Source organism: Diospyros lotus, chromosome 14, assembly GCF_014633365.1.
Source record: "Diospyros lotus cultivar Yz01 chromosome 14, ASM1463336v1, whole genome shotgun sequence".
In the NCBI taxonomy this organism is placed as follows: Eukaryota; Viridiplantae; Streptophyta; class Magnoliopsida; order Ericales; family Ebenaceae; genus Diospyros; species Diospyros lotus.
The window spans coordinates 7,271,173-7,281,957 of NC_068351.1; the positions used below are offsets into that span (position 1 = coordinate 7,271,173).

General features: G+C 34.3%; 1 protein-coding gene across 2 annotated transcripts; it reads left to right on the top strand.

The window, feature by feature from the left end:
• Nucleotides 1-392: 392 nt before the first annotated feature.
• On the top strand, nt 393-6,300 carry LOC127791170 (uncharacterized). Of its 2 annotated transcripts, XM_052321007.1 has the most exons (4): nt 393-735; nt 4,744-5,259; nt 5,519-5,658; nt 5,861-6,006. In XM_052321007.1, exons 1-3 carry the CDS (start codon nt 451-453, stop codon nt 5,621-5,623), a joined length of 906 nt encoding a protein of 301 aa, XP_052176967.1. In that variant the 5' UTR covers nt 393-450; the 3' UTR covers nt 5,624-5,658; nt 5,861-6,006. The 2 variants fall into 2 exon arrangements, with proteins under 2 accessions (XP_052176967.1, XP_052176966.1); XM_052321006.1 differs by lacking the exon at nt 5,519-5,658 and having other exon boundaries at nt 399-735; nt 5,861-6,300.
• The last annotated feature ends 4,485 nt before the right edge of the window (nt 6,301-10,785 follow it).

Genomic DNA, 10,785 nt, shown 5'->3' on the forward strand with positions numbered 1-10,785 from the left:
ATTAAGAAAATTAATGTTATTTTTAATAATATAATATATTTTTATTAAATATCAAAAAAATAATATTTAAGTTCTAAGATAAAAATCAGGTGATTGAATCAGAATAAATTAGGATTTATACCAATAATACAATGGTACGTGAATTCAATTCAATTCTTTTTTTTACGTAAGTAAAATTTTTATCTATAATTTATTTTTTTATTAAAATTAAGAGAAAATAATAATCTCAATATATGAAATTTATTAAAAAAATTAAATACCAAAATTACTCTAGAGCAAACAATCCTTTAACCATTATTACCGGACGTTACAATTGATGGCAGCAGATTGACACAGAATTCGATCCAACGGTGGAGATTAAAGCAAGAACTACTCCCAACTCGAATCCCCTTCATAGTTCACAAACCCACCCACCTCACCTTCCCCCCTGCCATTATCTCCTCGCTTCCAATGGCCGCTGCTTCGCTCCAAACACCTACTTTCCGGCCACCGCCAAACAGCACCTTCTCCAAATCTTCCGGGCATAAGTTCACATGGGTTTCTCTCAGAAACCCAACTGGGACACCCTTAGAACCGTGTCGTATGCTCCACTCTTCCCGTTCACCCACCCAAATGCCCCATCGTCGTCTGCTCAAGCTCTTTCCTCTCGCTTCCTACGGAGAAACGGAAACCACGGAAACCCAACAGAAGGAAGAACAATCCCATAATCAGGACCCTCCGGAAACCCAGATTCAGGTATCCTTTGTGCTCGAAATGAATAATTGAAAGCAAAGACATAATATTTCAGAATCTGGAACTGAATAAAGAATGATAAAAGTGTGGGGAAGACATATACTTGTTTGTTTGGAAGTAAAAGTCGAGAATGGATTGTATTTTGATTTTAACTAGCTTTCTAATCCTCGTCTATTCTGATGACTTGGTATCATTTGATATTCAGGACTTGGTGGTTGTAATGTGGTTATTTGTTTTATAATGGAAGTATAGTTGTTACATGTTAGCAGCTGTCTAGCACTACATAGCTTATAGTTAATGGCACACTCAGGGAAGACAAAACTTCTGGACGGAATGCACTGCAGGAACTAAATCATTGTTTATAGCAGCTTTACGATGAAGATGCCTTAAGTGGAATTGGGTCCTTGCAGCAACCTCTATTGATTCTTTGGTTTATAATGGAAGTATGGTTGTAATGTATTAGCAGCTGTTTGATGCTGCATATCCTTTTATCATAGGGCAAGGACGACAGAAAATTAAACAGAAGAAAAAAAGGGCAATTATTTGCTCAGAATTGTGTCACTGTCTTAAGTACTGCCTCTTATGTAGAAAGCAAATAGCAAGCCTTGTTGAATACAAAATCCAACAACAACAATCACCAAGTGGGGTTGACTACATGAATCATAGACCTCCAACCATTTCTATTCATGACCATGTCATTTTCAAGGCCATTATATCATGTTTCATGTTTCAGGGTCCATCAAGTTTTTTTTTTTTTGGGTCCTCCTCTCCCCCTTTTGCTACAAACTTCCTCCGTTTCATCTACTCACCTCACATATATGTCTTATCAGTTTTCTTCTCACATGTGTAAAATGCTAGAACTGATAAGTGGAAGAAATTTGTATGCCTGATATTTGTCAACCATTTTTAAGAAGCAAATTGCCCTTCAAGAGAAGAGTATGATGGTTCTGACAGAAAGTTACCAAAGTTGTGCTTTTAGGTGTCATATTTTGGTGGATTAAGTTTGTTGGTTTTCCCCCTTAATACCTGGAATCTTAAATGTTGCAGCTTTAAATCTGGTTCTATTCAAGCGTTTGAACACATAAAGCAACTAGAAATGTGATTTTGGGCAGGCTGGAGATGCATCCCTTGTGTAGCTTCTGTTAAAAGATCCTGCAATCACTAAAATGTCTTGATAAGATTAATATATAAAGGGTGTTCTTGCAATGCAAATATCTGCATTGGTCATTTCTGTTATGTTTCACAAAAATAATCATCCAGAGCATGTTTTCAACTAAAATGCCATAGTAATATGTAGGAAAAATCACACGTCACTAAAGTCACACCGGAAGTTTGGGAGATGAGCTAGTGAGGTTGTCTATTAAGAATGGTTCCCACTGTCATAAGATATCATAAGGGTGATAGTTTTTACTTTGGTGTGGTTGAAATTTTCTTTCAAGTATTAACATTTAGAGAAGTACAAAGAGAGAAGATAAAAAAGAAAAAGAAGGAAAAAGTTGTACAATTGCTTGATGGGAGGCATGAAAAATTTTCATAGAATGCTTGTACTTTGGGTGGAACCCTTCTGTGGGTGTGTTGTGAACTTCTGAAAGTTCGTTGCTCTAAAAATTCTTGGATATTTTTATTGTTAACTTTGCTGTTGTCCACCACTATGCTCTTGGTTGAGTGGTATAGCATCACATTAAGGAACCTCAATTTACAAAAAAAAGCGTCCCCAATCTATGTGAAGAGGTTGTTTTCACTATTTGAATCTGTGACCTTCCAGTCACAAAGGAGCAACCATACCTCAATTTACATTATTATTTATTATTATTGGTACTTTTTTTTTTGTGGGTGGGGGATGGGGATGTTGAGATGTTGGATTTGGTGATGATTCAGGTTGGTTGGTGTCCCATTGGCCTTTGACAATTGGGATCAAGGTGCTGGATTCTTCTATCAAAAAAGAAATTAGGTTACTTCACTGCAATGTGTCAAAAATTTATGCTGGCAATCAGGAAGTGAAAGTCAACTTCTTAAGTTGATAAGTATAATTTGTTGATAGTTTCATGTATCAAATAAGAATGAGAACAGAAATTGTTTCTCATATTTTGTATATTTCATGGATATGTTCAGAAATAGATGTTATGCTTAATGGAGTTAAGTTATTTCTCCAGTAAATGGGTGTGATTCTTCTGCACCTCCCCGCTGGCTGATTGAATTTGTGATTTGTAAATTTTCCTGCATGACAGTTTCCATGGGTGCATCCCTTTGTCTTTCTTTGTTATTAAAAGATACAACTGATTTGTCCAATAAATGCCAACCTTTTGGTTCTCTTCATTTTCCCTTTATCTCAGTAATTGGTCATATTTTTTTATCCAGCATACATCTCACAGATTAATAGTGATTTATGATAGCACTGAGAATAGAAAAATAGTACAGTAACAACAATCCCAAGCCTTCATTGCAACGTGGGGGTCAGCAGTACGAATTCTAGAGCTTCATCCATCTCTATCCAAGTATCCTTCTTAAGGCCATTATATCCTATGCATGTCTTAGGATTTCTCACTGAGTTTTCTTTGGTTTTCCACTCCCTCTTTCACAACAATCTTCTTTCATCTCATCCACTCAACTCTTAGGTGCTGCTATTAGTATTTTTCTTTTGTTAAGTAAAATAGCTATGGATGTTTTTCTCACATGCTGAAAACATCTTAATCGTGATTCTCTCATTATATAGTCAATAGGTGTTACTCTTACCTTATTACGTATGATTTCATTTTTTATTTTGTCTTTTTTATATTGCCCCTCATCCACTGAAAGATTCTCATCTCATTTATGCCCATAGGGAAAATAAAACAGTATGGCCAACAATTGGATTTTTTGTGGACACCCTCACTTGCCTGCCTGGACTCAGTTGTTACAGTGCTGAACGACATAAGCTGTCTTCTCTACCATTGTTCCCATGCTTTCTATTTGACTCTGCATTCTGATTATCCGAACAAAGTTCTCGGCTGAAGGTGTCTATCTAATTCACATTGATCTTTTTCTGCAGTAGTTTGAACCTATCTGGAGGGTTATGGAATATGGATTAAGGTTCAGTAGACATGGATCAATTGTCAAAGAAATTGATCATGTTACCCTTTTAAATGTGTTCTTTGTAGCATTGATGACTTACCATTATATTAAATTTGAATAAAATAGGGTAACTTCTCATTATCTAGCATGAGCCAGGAGAAGTAATATGCTCGAAAGTATATATCTTACCTCCACATATGTTATATGAATTATTCTACATAAAAAAATTACCATATTCTCTTTCCTGGAACTGCAACTATTTGTTACAAAGAGTTAGCCTATTGAATTGTCAAGTGCTGTCTGAAACTCTCTAATCCAGTGGTGTGGGAAGTGGCTATGTGCTTACATGTGACTTGATGTACATAATGAATCAAATTTAAGTGCAATGTTAATTTACTTTTTTTTTGGGGAATAAGTGCAATGTCTTTTTACTTGTGCAAAATATAGTAGTGCATGTAAATGCATATGGTTGGACAAGTTGCTATGCTGATACCATCACTTATTTTATGTTAAACTGTTGCCTCCATGTTTGCATTGTGAAACCACCCCATTGTGAGAATGTGCTTATAGTGCTTAAGATGTTTTAACTGCTAACTGTGAGAACTATATTATTTTAATCATGGCACTGCTTTTGACTTATAACTCGGCTAAAACTTGATGATGCAATGATTCTACCTGTTGAGCTATTGGCTAGTTCCAATTGCTGCTCATTTATGTGACCATGTATACCCTGACTTATGTGCTGACCTTTCCTGTTGTTGATTAGTTGTGATCCTTGTAGGTTTCCATGGCATTTTTAAGGCTTGAAGCTTGTTTCAGGATTTTGCGGAACTGGATTAGGTCTAGCAGTCCAGATTCATGCTCACTTATCCTTTACCATTGAGATGCATAAGCTCAATGCTAAGCATAATTGTTACATCCTTAAAGTCCTTTGTTGTGTTCTAATAGATTTATTAACAGGATGATTTAGATGAGGCAGTTGGAGAGGAAGATGGTGGAAGTGAAGCTGACACTGCCACTGCTGAGAAACCAACTTCGGCAATTATTGCTACACTGAATTTATACAAAGAAGCTTTAGCAAGTAATGATGAATCAAAAGTTGCTGAGATAGAGGCGTTCCTCATGGCAGTTGAAGATGAGAAAATTGATCTTCAGAGAAAAGTGGCTGCTTTGTCTGAAGAATTGTCCAATGAGAAGGTTCGGATTCTGAGGATTAGTGCAGACTTCGACAATTTCCGGAAGAGGACAGAGAGGGATCGGCTTTCACTAGTAACAAATGCACAAGGGGAAGTTGTGGAGAATCTACTGCCTGTCTTAGATAATTTTGAAAGGGCTAAAGCCCAGATCAAGGTGGAGACTGAGGGAGAGGAGAAAATCAATAATAGCTATCAGAGCATATATAAGCAGTTTGTGGAGATTCTGGGATCGCTTGCTGTTGTCCCCGTGGAAACAAGAGGGAAGCCCTTTGATCCATTGGTGAGTTCCTAAGCTTCCTTTACAACCCATTTTACTTTTAACGGAAGTGTCCTGTAGAATTTCTAACTTGGACAAAAATGTAGAACTAACTATTGGGGTATAAATTATCCTAACGGGTGCCAACAGATGATACCTCTCCTGTAGGATGATCATTGGACCTACATTTGCCTCCTAATGGAAAGATGTACCTCACTCCCAGTTGCCTTATTACTTTGATCAGAGTAGTGATTCTTCTATTTGATCAATTGGCTTAATGCAGGTGAGTTCCCCAGTTGGCTCGAAATTCAGTCGAATACTCAATGAACTTTATCAAACACTCCATAAAGCTTGTTCAGGTTTTATGAAGGCCTGGATACGCTTTTAACTCAAACCAAGTCTTGATTATTTCGAGCCAACTTGGTGAGTTCGTTTAAGCAACAAAACATACATGCACCTAGGATCTTTTGAAGTGTTAGCCAAAGTGTCATAACTAGAAACCATGCCTTGCCGTGAAACTAATGACTAAATTGTCATGCTGAATCTTTTAAGGAGTCCATATTTGCTTTCATTTGTATCTGTTCTTCTAGAGGGTTGTCTTGACAGTTGCCTTTTCCTGTAAAAGCTGCACGAGGCCATTATGCGCGGGGATTCCACAGAGTTTGAGGAAGGTATCATAATCGAAGAATTTCGTAAGGGATTCACACTTGGCGACAGACTTTTGCGTCCGGCAATGGTGAAGGTATCGGCTGGTCCGGGGCCAGCAAAGCCTGAATCTGGGGAGCCATCTGAAGTAGCAGAAACCACAAGTGAAACCAGCGAAGAGGGCAGTTCAGAAGCTGAGTCTCCTGAAGGTTAGTGATGAATCTAAATACAGTTTTGTATTAGCAGTTGTTATACTCATGTTGTAGCAATGGTAATGAAGAGGTTGTGCTTATTTTGGACAAAAGCGCTTTCTTTTTTCTTTTTTGTGTTATTTGGGTTCCCATCAGGAGTTGCTATTGATTTGGGCAAATATCATTTGTAATGATTGACTTGCAAGGACTAATGTATCTCTTATCTCTAGCTCTCTTGTCATGATAAGATTTATAAATAATATGATGTTCACGACTGAAATTATAAGAATCTTATAAAAGATAAGATCATAGATAAAAATGACTAAATACGCCAAGGAAGGTAAATCAACTCGATGTGATAGGCCCGAGCCCATTCTTTCTCTGTATAGAAGCTCTCTCAACATTCCTGTAGAGCTCAAAAGGCTTCAGCCATTTCTGGCCTATTATTCTTTGTCAATGAGACTGGGAAATGCTCAAGGAAACTCCTAGAAGATTATTGGTAACAAGTTGGTGAAGAAAGTTGTGGCCATGATTGTGCTCCCTAGACGCTTACTGGTCCCAGCTGAGCAATTGCTATCCCTTGGATCCAACCGAGGAGAATTTTTATACTAAGTTTTTATTTATTCATAAAGGTTGATTACTAAAAAGACATTAACCTTTTACCGTATTTTAAATTATTTATTATTTTTTGTTCCCAAATAAAGACTAGTCGTGGCATGCAATGGGAACCTCACCAGGCAATGCAGGACATGGAAGGCAAGGGACTCATATGACATAATTTAATCTATGCATAATTTAATAAAAATGGCATTTTTAAAAGCAGTCTATATATAAAGGAATCTTTATAAAAAGCAATCTTTATACTATTTCTTTATATATAAAGAAATAGTATTATTTAAATATTCTTATACGTATAATTTACTTTAATGTAAATATATTATGATATTACTTATTCCATTATTAGCCAAACCTTCACTGAATTTCTTTTTTAATTCTAGTCACAAATAAAATGTATCATTTTATATAAAAAAAACAAAATTATATAAATTATCTGTTGTAAAATCATAAGCCGTTTCAAAGCCACCCTATATAGGAAAATGCTAGAAAGCCCGACGGGCTTACTGACAGGGTTATCAAAAGGGGGTAAAAAGACAATTTTACCCCCACATTTGCTCTCACCCTTTCCCCTCCATGGATTTCCCTCCTGCTCTATGCATCTCCCCTTCCATGGCCGCCGTCGTGCCTCGCTATCGTTGTCTCTTTGCCATTGCTGCCTCGCCTCGCCGATGGTCGATGCAGCGACTGTCGACTACGCGAGGTGGCGATGGCAAAGAAATGACAAAGGCGAGATGTGACGGCGAGGCGAGGAGGCACCCATGGCAGGGGAGACGCACAGAGCAGGGGGTGAGGGGGCGTAATGGCCCGCTTTATAAATTTGCAAAATGGGCAAGGGTAAAATTATTCTTTTATCCCCTTTCTGTGAGTCGCTCGATAGGCTCATCGAGCCCTGTACAACGACTCCCGTATATATTTTATTTTGTATGTCTTATCTGTGTAAGACAGTTATGAGAACAATTATATTACAAATTATATTCGCGTCAGACATTTATTATCTTATTTGACGGAAACAACTCTCCATCACCTTGAACAACCGCCCCCTTCCTGAACACGTATTCCTAAGAAATATACATATATTTTAATTATTAAAAATATATATTCTAAACTTTCTAAAAACTAAATATATACTATATTTTAAAAATATAAAAAATTACACATTTTTAACCATAAAGATATATAATATTTTAAAAAATATACAGAAAAAATAATTTTTGACTAGAATAATATATTTTCTTAACTTTATACATAAACTAAATACATATATATATAGTTTTTTTAAAAAATATTTTAATTTTATATAAATTAACAAAAGAGCTGAACTATTTTTTTTTTTTTTTTTAGTTTTGATAAAGGAGTACTAAATATCGAAATTCTAGAAGTAAGATGCAAATAAGTCTTGCAAGATGTAAAAATTTAATTAATTTGACAAGTAATACTATTTACACAATTATTTTAACAATGAATTAAATAATTTAATTTATCATAATATTTTTTACACCAAAATATCAGAATAAATTGACTCAGAGGACCAATAATTTAAATATCTGCTCATTCTTCCTCATTATTCTCTCTTTTCACACCATTATTGCCACTGGCATTTCCATCCATTGTTATTTTGCTGGGTTCACCTTCATCCCTCCCTCGCCCACTCTGTCTCTCACTCTCTCTCATGGGCAGGACCAGAAAGCACTTTAAGAAAAAGAAGGAAGAAAAGACAACTTCCACGTCACGTGGTCAAATTCAGTTTTTCTTCTTTGCTGTCAGTTCTTTCCTTTCGTCTGCTCTACTTTTTAAACAATGAAAAAGCCTTCCTTTTTCCTCTCCTTCCCAAATCTTTATATAAAGGAATCTTTATACTATTTCTTTATATAAAAAAATAGTATTATTTAAATATTCTTATACTTATAATTTACTTTAATGTAAATATATTATGATATTACTTATTCCATTATTAGCCAAGCCTTCACTGAATTTCTTTTTTAATTTTAGTCACAAATAAAATGTATCATTTTATACAAAAAAAAACAAAATTATATAAATTATCTATTGTAACATCATATAAATCGTTTCAACGCCACCTTATATATACTATTTTGTATGTTTTCTCTCATAATTGAAAACTCATTATTTAAAACAACTATAAATTATATCAGTCTTGATCTCTTGATCGTATTGAACATTTCTTATATTACCTGATGTAGACATGTCAAGCAGATATAATATACAAACGCTTTTGGGTGTACCATCCCCCTCAATAGCCCCTTTCCCCCTCAACACACATTTCTAATATATATATATATATATATATATATTAATTATTAAAAATATATATTCTAAACTATATAAAAACTAAATATATATTATATTTTAAAAAATATACAGAAAAAATAATTTTTGACTAGAACAATATATTTTCTTAACTTTATACATAAACTAAGTACATATATATATAGTTTTTTTAAAAGTTATTTTAATTTATCACTATACAAATTAACAAATAGTCGAACCAAATTTTTTTTTTTGTTTCTCTTTTCTAATTTTGGTAAAAGAGTACTAAATATCGAGACTCTAGAAATAAGATGCAGATAAACCTTGCAATATGTATAAGTTTGGTTAGTTTAACGGGTAATACTATTTGCACAATCATTTTGACAATCGATTGAACAATTCAATTTATCGCGAGAATCAATAATTACTCATTCTTTCTCATTCACTCTCTCTCTCACACACACATACACATAGTCAAAATGATTGTGCAAATAACATCACCTATCAAACTAGCCAAACTTTTACATCTCACAAGACTTATCACCCCTCCCCAATTTCACCCCGCACACACAATTATCCCTCATACATAGATAAGATAATTTAATTTTTTTAAATATTATTATAATCATTGTTATTAAAATCCCGATTTTATGCGTACGATTTTACGATTTTACGATTCGAAGACCCCCAAACGATTCAAATCCCATGTAAAATCTAATTTGGAATAAAATCCTATAAAATCTCGATTTTACATGTACGATTTTACGATTTTACGCTTCAGAGATCCCCAAACGATTTTACGATTCAAAGACCTCTATTGATTTAAATTGTAATTTAGAGAATGCTTCCAACGTCTCAATGTCACATAGCATCTGACATTGGAACTTATGCAATGAATTGTTATATTTTACCTCTAAATTGGAACTTGATTTAACATTGATTACATAAATTCCAATGTCACATAGCATCTAACATTAATTGCATAAGTTCCAATTTACTTGATTTAAATTATAATTTTTACTTGATTTAACATTGATTGCATAAATAAATCAAGACAAACATGTAATTAATTAATGGACCACCCAACCCCAAATTGAGATATTACTTGATTTAATTAATGTTAAATTAAGAAAAAATTACAATCTAAATCTAATGGAAGACATTGGAAGCATACTCTAAAGAATTTTAAACTATATTTTACCTCTAAATTACCTATATTTTGCCTCTAAATTGCCTATACCAACCTGCTAGTTTTTGAGCTATATTTGGGAAGTATCATTTTTTGAATTATAATAAGGAATAATCAAGTTATTAAATAATATTAATTCATTTTCTACAAAATTATATTATTATAAACATATATTTACAAAAATTAAAGGATATTTTTAATTATCTCTAAAATCTTACGATTTTACGATTCGATTTTACGATCCGATTTTATGGACCCTTTGTCGATCCCACTTAAAATCCCGATTTTAACAACCTTGATTATAATATATTTTAATATCATATTTTTATTTATTTAATAATGTTATAAAAAAATTACAATTTAGGAATATTTTATAAAAGACAAATTTAATCTATTGCTTGTATCGAGACTCTGGGAGATGAAGAGTAGGTGAGGGGCGGGTGTAGAAGCGCGGGCTGCCTAGCCCATTACTGTTCAAAAGGGGTCAGGCCGAGCCAAAGAAATTGGGCCCACGGCCCGGCCCGGCCCGTGACCCATTGGGCCAGGCCCATGAGGCCCTTATGGGCCAATCAGTTAGGCCCTTACTCATTTTTTTTTTAATTTTGTTATTCTTTAATAATTATTGATATTGGATACTAA

Bases quoted from the DNA above. Each gene is read 5' to 3' on its own strand.
- LOC127791170 (XM_052321006.1), top strand. From the start codon at position 451: ATGGCCGCTGCTTCGCTCCAAACACCTACTTTCCGGCCACCGCCAAAC. The intron at 736-4,743 runs GTATCCTTTGTG...ATTTATTAACAG, and splicing joins CTCCGGAAACCCAGATTCAG to GATGATTTAGATGAGGCAGT. The intron at 5,260-5,860 runs GTGAGTTCCTAA...TTCCTGTAAAAG, and splicing joins GGAAGCCCTTTGATCCATTG to CTGCACGAGGCCATTATGCG.